The sequence below is a fragment of the Melanostigma gelatinosum genome, assembly GCF_949748355.1.
Source record: "Melanostigma gelatinosum genome assembly, chromosome: 15".
NCBI lineage: Eukaryota > Metazoa > Chordata > Actinopteri > Perciformes > Zoarcidae > Melanostigma > Melanostigma gelatinosum.
The window spans coordinates 11,073,357-11,095,340 of record NC_136648.1 but is presented as its reverse complement, the minus strand read 5'-3'; the positions used below and the strand labels follow the sequence as shown (position 1 = coordinate 11,095,340).

Here is a 21,984-nt window from a genome sequence, read left to right as displayed (position 1 = left end):
CTTCTCTTGAGTCAGTTGCTTTAAAAACACCATCATTGCACCTGATGGGATGTAAGCCGCTGGTCATACCAGACCAAGTATGGCTGTAGTAGCAAAACCCCTGAGTGCATTGCATTGAGCAAGAGTTTGTTTCACTGCTCACAAATTCAGATTTTCATCTGTAAGAGGAAAGGTGTCTTATCAAACATCAAACATCTATGTCATCACGGATTTTTTGCTATAGAAGAACTGGTAAAAGAAGCAAGCTTCCCGTAGCTCCCTTGTTGTTTTAAACATCATGGCAACTGAAGTTATTGAATGCAAACAAAGGATTTTGATTATCTTTGTGAAGAGGAGCTAAAATGGATCGACAGTGGTCACATTGATAAAGGAAACTCATTATGTAACTAAAGCAAATGAAGTTACCTGTTCTAAGTGAAGTAAAAGGTTTGTTTTAAACATACTTCAACATTCAGGACACTCTCCTTTCAATCTGTCTGAGTATTTGGTCAGTAATTTAGCCAATGCACACGATTCCTCACATTACAGAAGTAAATGACCATGAACGCGATAGACAGTGTGTTACATAATTAACTCTGCTTCTATTGAATTTTCAAATAAAGATGATAGCACTTTTTAAAATTGACTTTCCTATATACTAAATAACATACATTTTTAATAATAATTCATCTAAAACAAAGAATTGCTTGACATTTCGGTAGATACACGTACCGGTACTTGCTTTCTTGTAGAAAATGAGATGGTAAGATGTCTAAATATGAAGCTACCACCAGCAACCAGTTAGCTTAGCTTAGCATAAAGACTGGAACTAGGAAATCAGCTAGCCTGTTTTCACTTCCAAATTAGTGACGCAGCTGTTTGGGTATTGAACATCTTTTGGGTCTTTGCCTTCAACTTGTTTTACTTACCTGTTGGAAAGTAGCTTGAATCAGATTGGCTGGAAACATGTTGCTGGGGAAGAGAATCTTAAGATTTGTTGAAGTCCTTCAGATATTACTTTGTACATAGGTATGTTAAAAGTATAGTTTTAAGTAAATGCAAGGTCACACTGAATAAAAACAAGAACATTCAAAAGAACTACGCAGTAAGCTCGTTCACCCTGTGAGCTCCCTTAGAGGAAAAAAGAATCAACGAGGGACAGCAGCTTGTGCCTGTCATCCACTCATTCATGTTCCACATGAAAGTAAGGTCGTTTGTGCAGTCAGTCAATCTGTTTTCCTTCATTGATCTTGGCTAATTAAAGTCTTCACAATCTTAATGTTCTTCCACACTGACAGCTCCTTAGATAGTAGGACGGCGATACACTTAATGAACTCTCGCAGCAATACATCAGTCAAGCAACAGCATGTTAAGTGCTCTGCCAGCCGAGGGCAACTGCAGCAGAGAAGACTCAAATGAGCGGGAAGGAGTGAAACCTGAAGATGGAGCAGCAGGTGGCTCATAGCAACATGGGATAAGGGAATGTAAAAGGGGCAGATAAATATATACACATATATATACTTATATATACGCATGGATCTGGAGTGGAACATGGATGCCCAGCAACCAGACAGAGTTGAGATTAACTCAGATAAAAGCTTGTTCGACAGATTTGACTCATCCAAAGAAACTAAAATAAGAACAAGTTGGGTTATAGCGACACTACTTTTCTGTTTTGAAGTTTGCATGTCCTCCAGGGTGGGTGTTCATGCGGGGCGTCCGCTTTCCCTCAACATTCCAAAGACATGCAAATCAGCCTAATTTTCGACTTTAATTTCCATTCACCAATAATAAAGAACTTATTGTGTATCTAAAAGAAAATATGTTTTACAATGTAACCTAAGCCCAATATAACAATGCAGTAAAACAACAAGAGTAGAATGAAGCAGACTATTATTTTAAGCCTTTAGAATAAGCTTCACACAGAGAAAAACAACAACTCACCGTGACTCAAATCAAAGATGGTTCACACAAAAATGCAAACCCTTTTATCACAGTTGGAGAACCTGAGTATACACTACTTAATACACTTAACAGTGTCCTGTCGGTTTGCGTCACATATACTGGTGCACTATAATGTCCCATTATCATGCTTTGCAAGATGTGGCCTGCTCATCAGGTGCAAATGGAGGCTAAGTGCTCTGACTGAGAGCTCTGAAAACAGTCAGCCAATGACCCACCAGCATGTACTAAAAACCTGTACTGTGTTGAACCAGGGCCACGCCACAATAATGTTCTGATATTAGGGAGCATGTCACACTTAATGCCTTTACTCTTAATAACAAATTGTATAACAACAATGTGGAAACAGTAGGAACACTCTAGAACACAATAACACGAGTAGTAATGCAGGAACACAGTGCAAAGCATGACGTTTTCTGATAATAAATAACCCTTTGGTCAAACTCTTTTACTACAATAATACAATCATTCTTTTCGAATTGAAAAGGTTTTACACAACAGACATTGAATGAACAGCAACATTGTCATACATTCAATGGTGTGCAGGCCCCTTTTGTTTGTGCTGCCGATTACTAACTGCCGGCCGTTGAATGAGATTCATTTTGTTGCATTCTTTATGCAGAGAAGAACAGAATCAGCATGACATTAGAACCGGCTATTCATCCCAGATCAACACAGAACTCAAAGCACAACCAAATTACAATTTCAGACAGAGAGATTAAAAAGCATATTGTGTTTTGCAGCTTGTGCATTCAACAGAGTGACTCAAAAGACATATGGCACATAAGATATATACGGGGACAATATGGGGGAGTCAGTATGCTGCAAGGATTGGACCACTAACCACTCAGCATCCTGTGTCTGAGCAGGCTAATGCACCACTGTGACCCCAGAGCCCCTAATACATCCAAGTATACACACATATTCATGCATACTGTGCTCATTATATATACTTATAGTTCACACACACACATACACACACCTACACACACATACATATGCACACTTAGAACCCAGTACATAGTTGGATTTCATGGCTTGGCCAGTTTATTACTCGCTCTTTTTACATTCTGGTTGAAAGTGACTCATTGAAATGTAATTTATTCATGATTTCAAAAATTAAAAAAAAGGATAAAAAAATGTAATGGCAAAACATGAATTATTTTTACATTTATGACATGTAGCACCGTGAAAGCAACAGCTGGGGAGCTCTCTGTGTTACATGCCGTTGACTTTAGCCCACTGACCGACTGTCACACTGACACAGCGGCTCTCAGGGCCTCACCTGTTGATGTGTTGATAATCTTTGGTACGTGTTTTGTGTATGTGTGGTGCCACAGTATTCCACGAGTGAGCTGCCTTCACAGAGAATGTAGATTTACTGAATGAGCTTGACCTGTGTGGAATGATACAATCACCTCTTGAAGCAGATCTCGTGAGTCTGCTGCTTTGAGCGCTTTGTTTCATAAAATCACTAAGTGGAGGTGGGGCCATACTATGTAAAATTTAAAAAACCAGACACACATCAGTGAATTTAATGATGTTCTGCCAACTCAGGATATGATGTTTGGTGAGAATATTGCAGTGATGAATATTGCAGTGATGAATATTGCAGTGATGGTGACAAAACCCAGATTCATTTCGTGGTCTCTTGGAGATCATGACCCCCGGGTTGGAGATCAATACCATAGAACATTTAGCTGTTGTTTTTTTTGTACATCTCCAACACATAAAAGATAAACAAGACACTCCAAAGAGTTCAAAGAATGACGCCATCATATTCCCAAATTCATACACCCAGGCTCCACCTGGGTGGATGATGTTTACCATGAGGATGCCCACCACCACGGCAACAAAGGTGGTCCAGAGGGAGTAGGAGATGGTCATGATGCCCAGGCGGCTGGAGCACTTGGCATCTAAGGCAGCCAGACCTGACATCAAACTGAAGTATGGAGAGGAAGCGGAGACACACAAAGGCATAGATAGAAACGGCAGGGAGACAAAAAGACAGGGAGGTAGAGGTTAATGTCTGAAATCGAGAAGGACTTTGTGAAACTAAAGAATCTATTTGTTCTGCCTCAGTGTCAAAATTATATTTCTTAGGGGCAGTTTTGCCCTTTGCCCTCGTGTATTTCCGATGCTGCATGTGGTCCATTTAGTCTGTTTTATTTCCCCTATCAATTTTCTTGAAGGATATGGGATCTTATGGGTTAACATGATAAATAATAAGAGAATGATTTGTGGGATGTGCTTGCCAGTATTTGCTTTCTTGCTGAAGGTTTGATGAGACTGTTGACAACACTCCGCTGTGTGAGAGTGGTGTCAAAAACCTCCTTCTGTGTCAGATTTGTTTTCCATGCAAACAGGCTATTTCTGTGCATGGGAATACAAATGTGAATTTACAATGCCTGCTAAAATTAGGTTTAAATCATTTTCTTTCAAACCAAGAAGCCTTTTGTAATCATCAAATTACATATCCAGCTAAAATGTTCTCCGTCATGTATCCATGGCTCGAAGCAGGAATGCGTTACTGCGACCTCAACTGGGTCTATTGGGTTGTCAAGTTGTTCTTTCTTCTTTATGCTTTAAGTATTAGAATGACTACTATGATTGCTTTTCCTGGGTCCTACCTTTGAATCAGCTCACTCCATTGAGTTGACAAGTTGAAACATAAGGTCAGTTATCAAACAAATGATTGCTACTTACTTCTGCCACAAATAGAAAGAAAAGCTGCCCAACTGAACCGGCTTCAGCAGACACAGAAGCACACAAGAAGTGCACCAACCCCGCTGCTGCAGTATGTTTCTTGTCTTGTAAGTCAGAGTCGAGCTACAAAAAAATGATTTCTTCCTTATAATTCAACAGGGCTTAGAATCATTATTTATTGAAAACCAGCTCTCTATTAATGAATGTCACACTTCTCTCAATCTTGAAGGACGACTTCTTCTCAATTGATTCCTTCGGGAGGAGCTGAAGGAAGTGTGCTTGATTAGCCACGGTGTGAATTCCTATCAAATGTATTCCAGACTGCAGCAGGTGGACTGACTTGCAAGTTATAAAATATTCCGCCCGACATGTTGTTCCTATCTATCAAACAGAAAAACTCTTGAAATTCACTGTCAAAGGTGCACCGCCTATATCTGTGTGTTTATTGCTTGAACCGAGTGATGTGACTGGCAGCTGCAGCACTGATAGTTTGGGGGCTTGTCCTGGGCTGGTCAGGGACTAGACCACCTCCAGCAGGTAAAATCTGAACGTTGAAAGTAGAAAGTCAACTGAGGTGGACTGATGGCACAACAAAACATCAATCTTCTGGGAAATGTCAGACGACAAACTGTTTCAACTGAATTACATGTCAAGATGTTTGATGCAGAGTTTTTACTGCAGCTCCTTGGGAAACCAGAAACTGCAACCAGGAGGTTACATTTGCTATTGCAGGGATTGACCTCATGACCTCCTCCTCGTATACTATGAGTGTCTTGTTTTGAATATCACGTCCTCTGACACATGTTCATACACACATCCTCCTGAACTGGCTACCAGACAGGGAACGATAATATCGTAATGCCTCACTCACACCTGCTGTCAGATATTCCCAGATATCATTTTAACAAAGTCTTACACAACGTGGACAGGCTTGTGCATAAATGCCATGAAACATTTTACACTATACTATAAATGTATTATGTAGCCAATGGTACCCGACCATTTTGGTTTGTGACTGAGGTAAATTTCTGTCTCTTTAGCTGCTAAATGCTCCACTATGTTCAGCAGCTAGCTTTACGTACCTATTATAAGTCCAACCATGATGTAACCCAGTGGCGGGCCGTGTATTTTATACCTGGGCCTTCAGTGCTGTCCTACTACAGTTGAACCACCTCCTAATAACCTCATTATGACGGGATGCTTCGTCATTAACGGACAATGCATATGACAGGAAATGGAATAACTTGCCTGCTGATACTGAACACAGACTATATAAATTGAGATCTGTATCCTCTCTGATATCTGAGGTAAAGTGGGATTACAGTCCGTCACATGTTCATAGCTGCCTCGATCGTGAGGTTTCAAGCACACGTGTATCGTAGATCTGCCAAAAGATTGTTTGACCATAAGGGGCTTACAGTCCTGCACCTTTCCTGAGCAAGAGATTTACAGTAATCCTTCGACCAGATGAGAGAAGAGAAGGCCGAGGCTCCTTGGAGTGGGGTTATCCGTAACATCCATGAACTGTGGCAGTGACACTGTGGCCTTTGCTTCAGCAGCTCGGATCATTAGAGGCCGCGTTGATGTTCTACTTCAAGGCAGTTTCACCATTTGATGCTCCAGGGATTTTCAAAGTCTCTAGATGTCTCACTGTATCAACAGCTTTACAATTCAGGATACCGTAGTCGTCAGAAAGAAGCAGCTCACAACAACAAATGGTAACTATGGTAACTACTAATGGACAAAAAGTCGATATCAGGAATCTAGGACACAACATTGAATGAATAATTTATATATATTGACTCGTGTCGTTTCTTTTTCTATGAGAAACTTTACCTTCAAGGCCTTTCCAAATCAGTTCTCAATGACACACTCATCACCCAAAGAGACTGAACTCGTCACAGCAAGTAATTCAATACAAGCCAGTGTCTGTACAGTTCAAATGAAGCTCCAGGCTTATGACGTGGGGGGCTATTATTCGTGTACTGACCCAGTCCTTTGGAGATGTGGGCAAACAGGTCACATCAAGATGAAGCCAAGAGAGGGTCTTTTTGCTGTTGCTTAATGAAAAATACTCAGCAACAAAACAGATCTAAGAAATTAATAAACAATTGATTGCTTTCTCAGTTGACCTTTGTGCTCATAGTTTGAGGTTACTGCGGCTTCATGGCCATCAGATTCTGGGATCAGAGAAATCCTTTGTGCCCTGCAGGACATTCCTGTGTGTGTTTTCTGTCTCTCTGTATGCCGAGATTAAGAAAACCAATTCACTATAAACCTCTTGTTCATCTAACTCTGCTGCCTGAATTGTTGAGCTGCATTGCTGTCAGATGCTGGGTTTCTGTACTCGGAACGGTAGAAAAAAACAACATTATTATGAAGAAACATTTCCAGCAGTCGATTGAAGAACTTGTAGAAATAAAACTAAACTGCCAACACGAAACTATACATTTCTATATGTCATATATCTACATAATGAGCTGTGCTGTGGTTGGGCTCGATAATGACTGTTCTCTGGGCTAGTTGGTGACCTTTTGGAGACTTCTTGAGCTAACCGCTAACAGGCTAGTCAGCTGTGAATAGACTGATCATGGACTTGGATTTTTGTTGAGCCTGTTTCTTGTTTTATTTTGAAAGTTACCCTGCTCATGTGTAATGTTTGTTTTTACTTCCTGCAATTGTCACCTGCCTGGCGTATTCAGTTGATTCGTCTCTTGTGTATTTAGTTTGTTTGTTTCAGGTCGCCTGTTTTTTGGCCTTCCTGCTGTAAGTTACTTTCCTCATTAATTATATTGCTGCATCATCAACTCTTCTTCATCTGTGTTTGGGTCTAAACGTACGTCAGACTTGATGACAGGCATTACAATTATCCACCATCACCGTATAGAAATAGCCAATCTTCCAGCTGACAGTAGGTCACATAGTGGCATCAGTATTACATTGAGTCTGGTTCATAACGAGTTAAACATTCCTTTGAACTAATTAGCTATACGCCCTCCTTTTAACAAGATCCTACTTGTCATTTTATACCCTTCAATGTTGTGTACTCTCTAGTGAGTATTGCGGTTTATAAATGTGTGTCGCTGTCCACGAGTTGATTAGACATTCTTCCTGAATGGCTTTATAATGACATACCTGTAAGGAATTTAAAATGGACTTGGGTCATCTCGCAGTACAACCAACAAAACAAATGAGGCTGCATTGAGCTGAGGAGACACACACATCATGACCTGCACCACACAGCCTGACAACTAACCATCGCAAAGGGACTCGATGAAATAAGAATAGAAATGCAATTAAAGTGAACTTACTGTACATTTTAATTGGAAATACATGTTGTTCCAAGAAGTGTCTGTTGTGCACAGGTCTATTTTTTTTATCCCCCGGAGATAATGAGTACAATATCCAAGAATGTCAATCACATGTTTGAATTTCAGTCTGAGAACAACACTCATGGTTTAAGAGTAACTGTACATTTAACACTTTCACTTCACATTTAAACAACACATGTTCCAGGCTATAAGATATTCATATTCCTCAAAACCTTCTAAACAACCTGCAGGACACACCCACTCAAATCTGTCTCTCAACGCTCATCTTGCCAATTATTTCTTCTTCACTGTGTGCGACGGAGCATTCAGCTTAAAGCCACATAAGGAGCTCAAACTGACTGAGAAAAGACTAACAGTCACGTGGACATGCAGATAAATACATAGAGTGAAACACAACTCTGGAAAGGGGCCCTTGTGTCACAGCATCTTTAGCATCAAAAGCAAGAATGACACATTTAGGGTTGTAACGGTATCACGGTAAAATTGACGCACTCTGCTGTCATTAGTTGGTAGAGCAGAAGAGAAAGACGGAGAGAGAAAAGCAGGATATCCATCAAGACTTGTGTTTTATGCCTGTGGATGGATTGACGTGCGTGTCTGCAGAGGTTTGCATGTGTAGCAGAAGGGAGCATCGGTGTCCCTTTAATTACCGGGCCAATCGCAGTGGGCGGGCATCGCATAACTGCGCCAGGGATCCCCTCTGCTCACCCCTGACGTCAAACGCGTGTCCCGCTTCGCTGGACATCCGCCGCTGTGCAGACTATCTCTGGGCTCCCCTCGTCCTGCACAGGTGATTCACCTGCGGAGCTGTCGCTGCCGGTAGCTACGCTACATGCCCTCCTCCCCCCTTCTGGAGCCGACGCACATTGCCTGATCGGGGACTTTTGGTTGGGTTCAAGCGGAACGCCGCCAGAGCTGCGGCTACAGCTAACCCTGCGTAACTTAAGGACGCTGCTGTTTTGTGTACCGGTGTTTTGTCTATGGCCTTGGTTCAACTAACTGCGTTGGCCTACGGGATTGGCGTACTTTGACCGGCGCTGTGTCGCCTACAGAGTCTGACGCTGCTGTTATCAGCACTGCGCCCCTGTCTTGTGCTGTTGTTAGCAGCACCCTTGTTTTAATGAACCACCTCTTTTTAGCCTGAGCCATTCACTTCGTGTATTCTGACCAACGGATGTGAAGGCCCACAATTGGCTTTTAGTGTGTATAGATTGGGTTACTGATCACCCCCCGTGGCTGATCAGCCAACCCAAACTATTGTTGTTTTCCTTTTTGCTTATTTTTGTTTTGTTTCCTTTCTTAAGAACCAGAGCCTTTTTATAATTGTGTTCTTTGTCCGAGTAGGAGCTGCTAAGCCAAGGTGGTGGGGTTGGTGCTTCCAGGTGGTGGTGTCTCCCTTCGTGTGCTGTGTCGTTTGGTGTGCCCCGGGTTGAGACCCTCACGTGTAGTTGTGTGTGTGAGTGTTGTGTACACGGGTGATCGGGGTGCCTCCTCTTTCGGGATCCTCACCTGCGCTGGTCCACCTCGCCACTGGTAAGCCGCAGTCCTCCTCTTTTTAAATGTATAACGGCTCTCTTAGATTTTGTGTATAAACTGTAAACAGTGCATTGTGTAGCAGAATAAAGATAATTTTGTATTGGAACCACGTCTCCTGCTCATTTGTATAATGAACCTGAGTGTCTTTGGTACCCTGATACCGATCAGGGGAAAGTGAATCTCTAGGTGCAACTCCTAGGGTGGCGTTGTTGTGCGCTCTAAAACAGTTCGTCCACATATCGCCACACATGCAGATATGCCCCAAATCATCTCCGAATGGATGGGAGCGGATAGAAAGACATCAGTACAAACACAAGTGCTGTGAAGCGACAAGCCGTGCCTTCCACCGTCACTGTCCATTCTTACCTCAAACGAGTCAAAGGAAGGCACCAAGGACACGTTGTGTGTTTCAGACTCAACAGAAGCTCCAGCAGCCTGTGGCATGTTTGCCCTGATGGCCTTTACATTCCCATGTGCTGAAATTATGTTTAACCTGGCTGGGTTTGGCGCCCTGCCTACATGCATGTTTCAGATTAGATGTAATGAACGTCGCTCGTCCTCGTGTTTGGCAGGAAACCTGCACTGAAGTGAGCTGCTCTGAATCTGTGAAACTGGGAGAGTGGACCACCAGCATGAATAAATGCACAGATAAGGAGTCTTACTGCCCTTTGCCTTTTTGTTTAACCGTTGTTGTGTACCGTTGCAATTACATAACTTCTCACAAACGCCGCCATGCTGTTGGATATGAATTACCGTACATCATTTCATTGAATGATATCTGTTATATGTGTGTCTCCTCATCTCTTTTCACAGATGCTGCAGTGTGGAGTTTCACATGAAAAGGTTGTATGATTTAATCACGATGAAACATACACTGGGTTCAGTTGCACAGCACAGCAAACAGCTTGCAGAGACTTCCTTAAGATTGGTAATTCAGAATTGTAAACATGATTGGAAGCATTATTTAAATTATAAATTGTGTTACTATTGTGATCAGGAAGGGACTTAATTACTGAAATGCAGCAATCTGCAGTCAAAGAGAAGTCAGATACTGCAACATATGAGACAACCAAATTTACAAAATCATTTCCACAATGTCTGTGTTTGTCTTCTTATTTCTTTTTTGTTATGTGTTTGATTTTAAGCAGATAACGCAAAGGTGTTTGATATCAGGCCCCTTAAATCCACCAAAAAAAGAACAATCCCATAACTGGAACTTAATTACAGTGCAGCAGTAACAAGGCAAAGCTTTATTATCTCGTTCATTTCAGAACGAGTGAGTGGATTTTCAATCTAAAGCGGCTAATAGCAGCTGATGAGCGGGCTTTGAAGGTCTGGTCGGCTCACTTCTTTCTAACTCGACACCGCAAACTTGCAGATGCTGTGTTCCAGAAAACTCAGAACTCAGAAAAACACATTGTCACTTCCAACACACACCGACGCTTGGTCAGTGGCCCTAAGCGTCTAACTATGACGCTTTAGCTACCCCTCTCATAGGCAGTGTAGATTTTGGCAAAAAAACCACTTATTTCGATTTAGACATTGAGACATATGACCAAAACACCTGAATCTGACATAATGCTGATGTTGCTGGGTGTGTAAATGATAGTCAACTTTTTGAGAACATGTTTGATAACAACTTTAAAGACTTTGATATGTTGAGGCCCGAAAGAAAATAGCATAGAAAAATAAAGTGGTCAAAAAAATGAATAAATTTAGGTTTAACAAAGGTTTTCCAAACAAGAAAAAAATTCGGCGAATTATTCATTAATATCTTGCATAAATATATCTTTCGGCAAATCAAGCAGGTTATTACTTCAATAATGGCTATAACTATGAATTTGAAATATATTAAGCATCTAACATCATGCAAAGATTTAAAAACTTAACAATTATGTAAGAATAAAACCAAAAATATCGTGACGATAAGTCATGAGGAGGAAAAGGCAACAGGAAAACAAAACACAGGTGAAGGGTACAGCACATCTGTGCAGTGAGATGATGGAGCAATAAAAGCTTTTTTGGAGAGTCAAAGCTTTTAGGCCAAATGGTTGAGTGCGTGAGTGAGTGAGTGAGTGAGTGTGTGCGTGTGTGTGTGTGTGTGTGCGTGTGGAGTGGGGCCAGGTACATTTTTATGCTTTGTGTTGTTATTTATCAGACCTTGCACATGTTCAGAGTGTCCCAAAGAGACGGGTCTATGAAGCAGTTTAGCCAATTGCTGATTCAAGATATAAATGAGTGACATACAATTTAGCCAATCAGCGCCCTCAAATAGATTCAGCTGTGGGCCAGAACGATCTGGCCCACAGCTGCGCGTTCTCCTCAGGAGAAGTCTCTACAGGCGAGCACTCCTCCTCCAAGACCCGTTTGAGAGGAGAACTTTGGCGGAGATTCTGCAGCCAAAGAGCTGATATCAGATCAGCCTGACCTCACAATCAGACAGCAGACTCGCGGGAAAGGGAAGCAGTACATGAAGCTTCTGTACTAGCTGTACACCAGACAGGTTAGCTAGCTGGATGACGTCATGTTAATAACGTATTTAGCTTTTTAAAACAACGGGGACGGATCCAGCACGGACAGTTACGGGAGTGAGGGATGAGGAGGTAAGGAAACATGAGAACACCAGGGTAGGGAGTGAGGGATGAGGAGGTAAGGAAACATGAGAATACCAGGACACACAGAACTCTGTCAAGCTACATATTAGACAAACTGAACATCTTTTATTCTACATAGCTGTCCTCAGTCTCATCTGCTTAATTTGGTCATGGAGGCATCAACATGTAATAGAGATGTTAAATTAACAGTGAAAACTCATCATAGCTTAATTTAACATCAGTATTCATAATTACACTTCATGTTTACTTCTCCTGATCTTTACCTCCTATAACAAGGTCCATAGGGGCATCTCAATAAATGAACATGTTATATTATATTATATAAGTGTTATTTACTGATTGTTTTCGTGTTGGAATACATGTTCAATATTTAACTTTTTATTTTTTTTTATTAAATATTTAAATATTTAATTTTTTTTGCATTAAATCATACTGGGATGTTTGCTGAAATTGATAGGATGGCCCTACCTAGAACATTTTCCACCAGCCGCCACTGTATATACAGTATAAATACGTTTGTATGAGAGAGAGAGAGAGAGAGAGAGAGAGAGAGAGAGAGAGAGAGAGAGAGAGAGCTTCAAAATGACCACTACCGTCCTCCTGCTTGTCCAATTTCTAAGGAGCACAAAACGGATGGAGAAGCAGCACCTTCACGCTGAGACTGCAGGGATCGTCTTCTTCTTCTTCTTCTTCTTCTTCTTCTTCTTCTTCTTCTTCTTCTTCTTCTTCTTCTTCTTCTTCACCACTTTAATCTACGGATAAGAAGTGTTTTTTCTTCTTCGCAGTCATCTCCTGCTGCAGCATGAGCGCTGAATGCAGCAGCTACTACAGCGCTGACGGTGTGTTTGTGGACGGGTTCTCGTGCCCCAGACCGGGCAATGCTGTTGCCGCTCTCTTCTGCTGCGGATTTAATGATGTCAAGTATTGCTGTGACGATCCCAACAGTTTTTTCCCCTATGACTACGGATACATGTGGTGGCTGAGGTGAGGGCAACTTTAATTTGGCAAAAAAGTATTCCCCCCGCCCCATCTTATTGTTTGTTAGTCATTGTTTTCTACTGTTTTAGTTGTTTTGACACTTTGGAATTCCTAAATAATCTAAAGATGTTGTTGGATATGCAGTCACATTCTGTCATGATCAACAGATGAACTGTTCACTGGGTGTTGTTAACATAGTTAACTATCCAGAAATGTGGGCAGCAGCACGGTTTCAAACCCTGACTCTCTTATACATTCTCTTGTGATCAAGCTATGTTAATAAAGGTACAGTTAGATATTTGATTAAAGTAATTTGTGGATAAAAATGCCAATAAAAAAACCTTTTAAATTATGATTACAGTTGTCTTACAGTTGTTTTATTTTTTCGGCAATGCTTTGTCTATATATCCTATACTGAATTATTCATATTTGCATATTTGATCTTCCTTCTTTTGGTATTCCCTTTTCCATCCACATCACCCTGTCCTCTTCTCCCTTCTCCTTGTCTCCTCTCCTCTCAAATTTTCCTCTCTCCTCCTGTCCCCTCCTCCTTCTCTTCTCTTCTTTCCATATACTCTCCTGATGTCTATTATTTTCCTTTCCTCTGCTCTCCTCCTCCTCAATCCTCTTTTCTTCTCTCCTCCCTCCCTGTCTCCTCTCCTCTCAGTATCGGCGCTCTGGTTGGTCTCTCCATTGCAGCAGTAGTCCTGCTTGCCTTCCTCATCACCGTATGTGTCCTCTGCTACCTCTTCATTGCCACCAAACCCAGGCGTCTTGACAACGGCCTACCCCTCAGAGCACCAGGTTAGTGTGTGTCCAGGATCTCCTAAAATTCCTTCCAATTCAGTTCAATATGCATTATTGGCAAGAATGTAACATGGACAATATTACCAAGGGACCAAGTGATGATAGGATTATAAAGACTCTTACTGGAAAAGGAATTTTCATTCAAATGTGCTCTTTCTGAAATCCTTTTAATTCAGAGAAAATCGCTACAATTATGTTTTAAATGATCCATTGTTGTTTTGGTCTGGTGAGTGCACAGAACAGAGGCTGTGTAACTTAGAACTTAGTGAAATTGTCTTTGTTCTTTTCAGCAGTAGGTCCCAGTGAGGGTTCCATGCCCGTGAGAGCGACCTGTGTCTCCGGTCCGCAGGGATTCAGAAAACACTTCATGAGCAGGAAGTTGGACTGTGATAACCAGCCGCCAGAGCCCGAGATCCTGTTCCAGAGGTGTTTCACAGCCACCGCCATCGACATGAAAGGGGAAGATCCTTCATCGACCTCTTGTTAAAAACCTCAGATCAAGACATTCAGTGAATCTGGAGGCGCACTGTGTTGACAGGGGAGGGCTGGGACACTGGGAGGAATAGTAGCTGAAACAATGTGGTATGCATGGCAGTCATTGGGGTTGAGTATTAACTCTGAGTGCTTGAAATCAAACTAAAATGTGCACAACGAAGCCATGCTTGAATTTTTTTCCCACACTAAATTCTCGCCTCCTCATGGCTGCATCATTTCGACGCTCAGCACTGTGCAGCAGTAATCAAGAGGATGGTACTTAATTATCTACCATCTTGGAAGACAATAGACATGTTAGTGCAACTGCGGGCGTAGTGTTTTGTTCCAGTTTACACTCAGGATTTACAGTTTCATGTGTATCTGTAACGATGCCGAAGATGAGGTTGAAAGCAGGAAAAAGAGCCTGACACACCAAGACAATGACAGTCTTGACATCCAGGCCGCAGAGTCAGGGTGCACCCTTGTAAAGTATTGTGCTGTAGACACATCTGCTACATTTTACTCAGGGACTAAAGAGATCCACAGTGTGTAGAGACCAAGAACATAACAATGCTGGTTATTTATTCAAAAGCTTAAAATTACATATTTTTACATTTTCCTGATAGGAGATTGGGGAGATTCTCTCTTTAATGGTGCTCTCAGGATGATCTCAGTCGCAACAAGGAGTTTAGTCGGGATAATGATAAACACATACATGAAAACTAATTATTAGTTGAATCAACAATACCAACATTACAGCACATACGGTAATCAGGAGGCTGGGGCGGTGAGCTGTGGACGCACGAGCGTAATCAAGTATCAGCGTAATCAACAGTCACATTATAATGGACCAATGAGAAAATCAAATATCACAGTATTTCTGACTAAATACCTCAATATTGAAAGTTGACTATTGCCGCTTTCACAAAGAATTAACACTGATATTTTTTATATATAATCATAATCAAGTAATGTGGTTATAATGACTAATTGGGTAAAGGCAAATAATAGAAGAGCTAGTCTGATAAGGTCCGGAAATGACATAATTCTACTGTAATGCAGCCTTGAAAACCAGGAAAAGACATCACTTATTCCATATAACAACATTCAAAATCTTAGACGACATCTTGTTTCACATCTTGTTTCACATCATGATATCGATACATCGATATATGGTCCAGCTTTAGCCGATAGCAACACGTGTGACGTGTGAATTAGCCAGTGATCGTTAAGCAAGAATCAATCATCTCATACCAATTAGCGAATACGGTCTTTGCAGGGTTGTCTGGCAAAAACAATTAAACTTGGCTCAGCTTTTCCAATGGTGATGAAAGATATACTCTGTATTTGACATATTTGACACTTTGATCTGAGGTTATTCGGTTTGCATTTGCATTTGCACATGAAAGTTATTTTTAGGACGAACACAAAGCTTTCCGACCAATGTGTCACCGAACATTTTTCAGTCTCTTTTATTCAATGATTCCAAACTAACCAACTTAAAGGATACTTTCATCTTTTTTCAAGCTTGTCTTCATGTTTAGTGTTGGTTTACTACAGATTTGGAAGTATGAAACTGCCCCTAATTACATTCATGAGGAAATAACGGGAGACTAACTTCTCTATCCAAACACAAATGGCAGTATTATACTGAAGAACTTGCAGTGTCATCAAATGTTACACCATCATCTTAGCTTTTGTCGAAGGAGCTCTTGTTGCTTTACAGCGTTACTTAGAAGGCAGAGATCACAAAGCTGCATTTCTGTGGACCCACTATTCTGTGTATCTACTGTCAATCCCTTCTCCAAACTTTCAAGTGCCCTTGTTTTTGTAACTGGCAGCTTAAGCGTTTATCAATCCATGCAAAGTGCCATGTCTTGTATCGGTGAATACATTCTGCTTGTGCAATTGTTGTGGAAAAACATTAACTGTCGTCACTTTTGAATGTCAACACGTTTTCTTTGTCCAACAGTCAAAATATCGACTGCTGGCATGTTCGTCAAAAGTGTGGAGGAATTAAGTTTCTGTTATTGATTAATTCGTAAATGTCAGCACAAAGCTGTGCTCAGAAATCGACTGTAGCATGCACACATGCAGTTCAATGAATGTAGGAGAAAAAAAACCTCCAGGTTTCAGATTATTTTCATAAGTGTTTTTTTAAACGCATTCCATGAATGTACACCGTGGTTTATTGATACAATGCTTGAAAGAGCATCAATAAAATCGGAATCAAAGGACGCTTCCTGATTATTATGCAGCGATGCTGCATTTTCACTGAAAGACTGTCATGTGTTGGAAAACCACCAAACAAGTTACAGCTCATACTATTTACAATGTGAAGGCATTGTGATGCACCTAGACTCTGATCTATGTTATCGACATATAAACTGCTAATGGTTATTGAAGTAAACTATGTGAATACCGGCACTATTCTGCGAAGGATTCATCCTTTTTTAAATTATTTGTGGAGCTCAAGGTTTCTTCACTGCCAGGTGTTGGTTGTTTGTATTAAAAACATCCAGCTGAGCACCTCTGATAATGAAGGCTTTTTTCTGTCTCTCTTTCCCTCCACTGTTAGTTGTATGGTTAAAAAGGAAGAGATTAGATGAGTCAGTGTGACTGAACGTCAGATTTGGTTCTGTCTTTTGGTTTTTGATCTTTCTCTGCAGAAAGGCAGAGTCTTGCAAAGCCAGCAGGAGCCTTTCTGAAAATGCAAAGTAGTAAGAAGATTGGTATGAAGGATGATAGTGACAACAAAACAGCTTTGATCACTGTATAATCTTGCTAGCCTTATTTTCTTGGGTGAGATAAGGGGAGGTATCATGAAAAACTTATTTTCTTCAGTCCTTATGAAAATACATGTGGGTATCTGTAGTGCCTGCAAACCCACAAACTGTGCAATAATAAAACCCAGTCAGGTTTTATGTGGGTGGCCCAGATCAGAAGACATGTGATTCAACAAGACATTCAGATTTGGCTCATCTTCCTATGGAGAGGCGAAGTCCCGCCCCCTTTGGTCAACCACAATGGGACCTTATTTCAGAAGAAAAATGTGCGGTATAGTCTTCGGCTAGAGTCAAATAATTTAGTTTGACTTGTGCCATGAATTACACAATGATGTTTGTCAACAGTGCTCGAAGTGGGCCGATCACCAGTAATTGTTTCACAATTGCAAGTTTAGTCTGTAAGCTTTTTGGGCATTATCTAAGCCTATATAGTAATAATAATGATCCAAAATTAAAATTGCCATTGTTTTAAGTAAAAAAAATTTTGTGTGCGAGTAATTGCAGAATTGCAGTGTATGGTTGATTGCGTGCAGCGTAATGTCTCAGGGAGACATCGATTATTGTTTCAATGTATGTTTTAAATCTCCTTTACTTTTGCCTTTATGCTTTTAATGGTTTCATGTGAAGCACTTTGAATTACCTTGTTGTTGAAATGTGCTATACAAATAAACTTGCCTTGCCTTGCCTTACTGGATAGAATGACTTAAACTTTAAATCTCATTCTGAATGGAAAGTATGGAACTATGAAGTGACCACAAATCAATTTCCCTTTCTTTTTAGAAGGAACGGATTAAATGTGATGCGGGGCTGACTGGAGTATGAATGCATAATACACTATTTAACAAGCTGGGGACTAAGGGACCATGAACAAATTAGTAAAGCAGAGGGAAGGTCGGAAAAAGGGGGGAGGGTTGTGTTGCTTTTGTTTTTGCAGAGGGGAGGTTAGTCCGACCTTTTGGAAAGAGCAGAGGAAGGTTTGCAGCCAGCTGACTTCTTTTTAGCTCTGGGGACAGACAGGAGCGGAGAGTCCTGATTGGGGAGATCAGACAAATAGGAAGGGGGCGTGTCCATTTACAATTTTGTCAGTCATCCGAGGCAGTGTGATCTGACATGTATGGGAATCAATGAAGGGAAGTTACATTTTGTGTAATATGGTGAAAGATTTAGTTTTATTTATAATTCTGGTTGCAGCGTTCTGAACCACTTGAAGACTTTTAGTAATTGCCTGTGGCAGGGCGGACAACAAAAGGTCACAATGGTAAAGTCTGAAAAAAGGGCATGGAGACAAAATACAGAATTGTTGCTACAAAATGTGTAAAACAGCTACAGTTTTTGAAAAAATATAAAAAGAATAAAAGCTGGTATTTTTCTTAGTTCTGAAAGCTCACGTCTCTATGTCTTCACTGTGCAGTGATGTTTCCTGGTGATCTTAAAAAAAAAAGAAGCTTTATTTCAATGGTCATATACATACATGTACATGCATAGAAGCTGACCTGTGCAGTCAACCCAGAGGGAGAGGGCTGAGAGCAGCCTTGGGCTCAGTGACTCACTTAAGGACACCTCCGCCCACTGATCCTCTGTGAAGCATTGCTGTATTAGTGGCAAAGAAAAAAATGCAGCATTTATAGTGAGGTGCAGCGAGAGAGAGTAAAGTGTCGTAATTCTTACAATTCAAGCTCTTATGAAGACACTTTATTTCCTTCTCTCAGCATCACTGGTTTAGTGAGAAGTGGTTCAAGAAGGAACAAAAAAATATCTTCATGTGAAGCAATGTAAAATCAGCGTTTTTATCTCAGTGATTGTCCTTAACTGCCCAAAACAAATGGTAAATTGATGCAGACGCCCTCCGTGCACATACAGCATGTAGACTATACGTGGAGTGCTCTTGTTTCAGAGCACATGGCAACAATGATGACAATGTAGCCAAAGGCTTTATTTGACCATGTCGCTATTTTGAAAGAGTAAATTGTAGAAATATCAAAGCACCCTATAGTTTCACTCACAATTTCTGCATTCACTCCTTATAAAAAAGGAATAGGGAGGAGAAATGGAGGAAAAGCGAATTAAGTTACTCATTAACATCTCTGTCTTAAGGGCTCGTTACAGGAAGGGCGGTATTATGGTATGTCCTGCAACCTTTGCTCAGCAAGTCTCTTTATATTGTCAGTAGAGGAAGACAAAAACAGCAGTTAAAAGTCAGGTCGAGGTGACGCAGTACACCTGCTCTGTCAGTTGTCATATTTTGATACAGGTAAGTCTTTTTAGACTTTGTGTGTGTGCTGTTGTTAGATTGTGTAGATTGACAGTGTGTGTGCCACTGTGCTGTAGGTGAGACATTATTGGGTCTGTTTTTGGTCATATGACTAATGATTGACTGAGACACAGCTACCGTGTGCTGACATGCATCAGCAGATACATTTCTTATTTTACCAGTGTACTGCTGCCTCAAATTAAATACATTCAGCCAAACTACGTAGCATGGATATGCTGTATTTCTGCTCTCTAGAATTGGAATTGTCCTCTGTACAACATAGGTCTGTTGATGCTATGCTTAAAGTTAATTAGTAAGCAGTTCAGGACTATAAGCATGGACATTGCTCCATACCTGAAAATCCGCTCCCTAAAACCATGTGACAGTTTCTGTGTGAAAGGGGAATAGACTGAAACACAAAGATGAATATTTTTGTTCACGTTAATCGGTTTTATTTACTGGTTGAAGGCACCTGCTCATGGATTACGGATTCATCCGCTTTTTTTAAACTCCTTTACTCTGATATTTCAGGGTTATGATGACCCAAAACAAAGGGTTGCAATCATTGATGATGATGTCAACACTGTTTGTGTGTCATTATGTAGATCTGGGGGGACAAACCACGGCCAACTGGCAAACAGAAACCTGCTGCCCAATTTCATAAAATGAACGAGAACTTTTCTCCGTCTTAAGCTCTTGGCACAGAAACCAACTGTGTTTGTTACATCTTAATATTAAACGTATCGATTTACATCTTACATTCACATTGGCATCGTAGTCTTTTATGTGGGCGCTTAGGCCATGAACAAAAAACATTAACGGCAATTTCTGCTTGTTTTAACTTTACTTATTTACAGATTTACACAAAACATCATAACAAAATCAAATTTAGAAACAGCACAGATACAAAAATAGCACACAAATAAACTACTGTCATATTAAACGTTGAACTGTTTAGTAGTGTTGGGTAGTTAATTTGACAGAAAATGAATCTTTAATTAATAATTAACTCATTTGGTTGGTCATTCTGGTCTAAAAACACAGATTTTCTTGCAGTGTTGTTTAGTGTGTGACTCCTTATGTTGTTTTGTATATCGCCCACAATCAAAACGATCTGAACACCCCTGATGTAGAAGGTAACTAAAGTCTAATCAAATCTTCAAAATCAAATGTGTTCAACAGTGTAAATTGAATCAAGGAAATATAAAACAGAAAAGATTGTATCTAACAATGTAGATCTCCAAAATATCCAATCAAATGAGAACATGCTTTGAGCATGAACATGCTCGAATAGTCCAGCGTCAGTTTTAAATGTGTTAATAGTCGCATGACACATGGTTAAAACTTTATTGGCCTTAAAATATAAAACTTCAGGTGTCAGGATGTTTCATCAGCCAAACATTACGAATACACTCATTCAAAGTCCGTCTTCAAACAATACTGACAATACCATCTGTACATTGAAAGAGTTATTGGTTGCTCTGATTGTTACTTCTCTCCACAATGACTGCCAACAAGATCCCTTCCTAATGCAATACAAGTGATGGGGGATGAAATCACCTCTAAAGATGCTTTCTTGAGTTCAAACCAAGCGAGTATCAATTACGGCCTTTTTGGTGCATATTTTCCTCTTTGCGTTTCCCTGCATAGTGTCTTCTTTGGGGTAGCATCACAAAAGGGGCTTTTCTTGTCGGCCGCCCCACCTTTAAATGGTAAATGGTACCATCTCATTAGATGTACCGGTACTCATCTAATCTAGATCATCTAGTCATCTCAGTAGATGTAACCACTTCATGATTTGATTTCCCCTCAGGACGCAGAGATGGGCCTGTGGAGCTGCATCCTCTTTGCGGTGTTTTTTCTTTGTGGAGCTTTTATCAGAGAAGCACATCAGGCTAATATATCAGATGTTGGGGGACACAAGGGCGATCAGAGGCATCTTCTGATGGAATTAGAAGATCACACCAACAGAAACATTTCTGCAATTCAAAGTAAGTTACAAACTTTACCATCATCTAACCATTTACAACCAGGTGTGTTCGAGGAACTTTGAACTCTATAACACCTCATTTACAGGAAGCATGTGTGAATGCACTGGTGTTGACCTCGCTGTCTTTATAGCTACATGTAGATGCTATAAAGTCTTTTTTTTTACTGCTGCGTACCCAGGGGCAGTCGATCCAGACGAGAGCCCGAAGTCGCTGGACTGGTCCTATCTGGTTGCAGGACTGGGCACAGTCCTCACCATCTCACTCCTCATCGTGATGACTGTCAAGTTTCGTCTCTTCCATCGCTTCTTGGCCAGCTACAGACACTCCCTGCTCCAGGAGGCCGACGGGGTCAGCCAGTATGGCCAGGACGGGCTGCCCTTCCCTAACAATGCGTTGGGTAGAATGGGAGTGGTTGGAGGCACTTCAAGAGGGCTGGATGACGATGACGATGGCTTCATCGAGGATAACTACATCCAGGCCAGTGAGAAAGAAAGGGCAGAGAGAGAGAGGGAGGAAGAGGAGGAGGAGGAAGACAGCGACGATGATCTTCAGTTCACTATAGGGTGA

At 40.9% G+C, this 21,984-nt stretch overlaps 1 protein-coding gene across 1 annotated transcript; it reads left to right on the top strand.

Annotated features, from left to right (window-relative positions):
- Window positions 1-12,929: 12,929 nt before the first annotated feature.
- LOC306789789 (protein shisa-like-2A) lies at window positions 12,930-21,984 on the top strand (the record flags this gene model as incomplete). The annotated part of the gene is made up of 4 exons (XM_079285859.1): window positions 12,930-13,114; window positions 13,776-13,912; window positions 14,206-14,397; window positions 21,596-21,984. The coding sequence occupies exons 1-4, from the start codon at window positions 12,933-12,935 to the stop codon at window positions 21,982-21,984; spliced, it is 900 nt and encodes a 299-aa protein (XP_079141985.1). The 5' UTR covers window positions 12,930-12,932.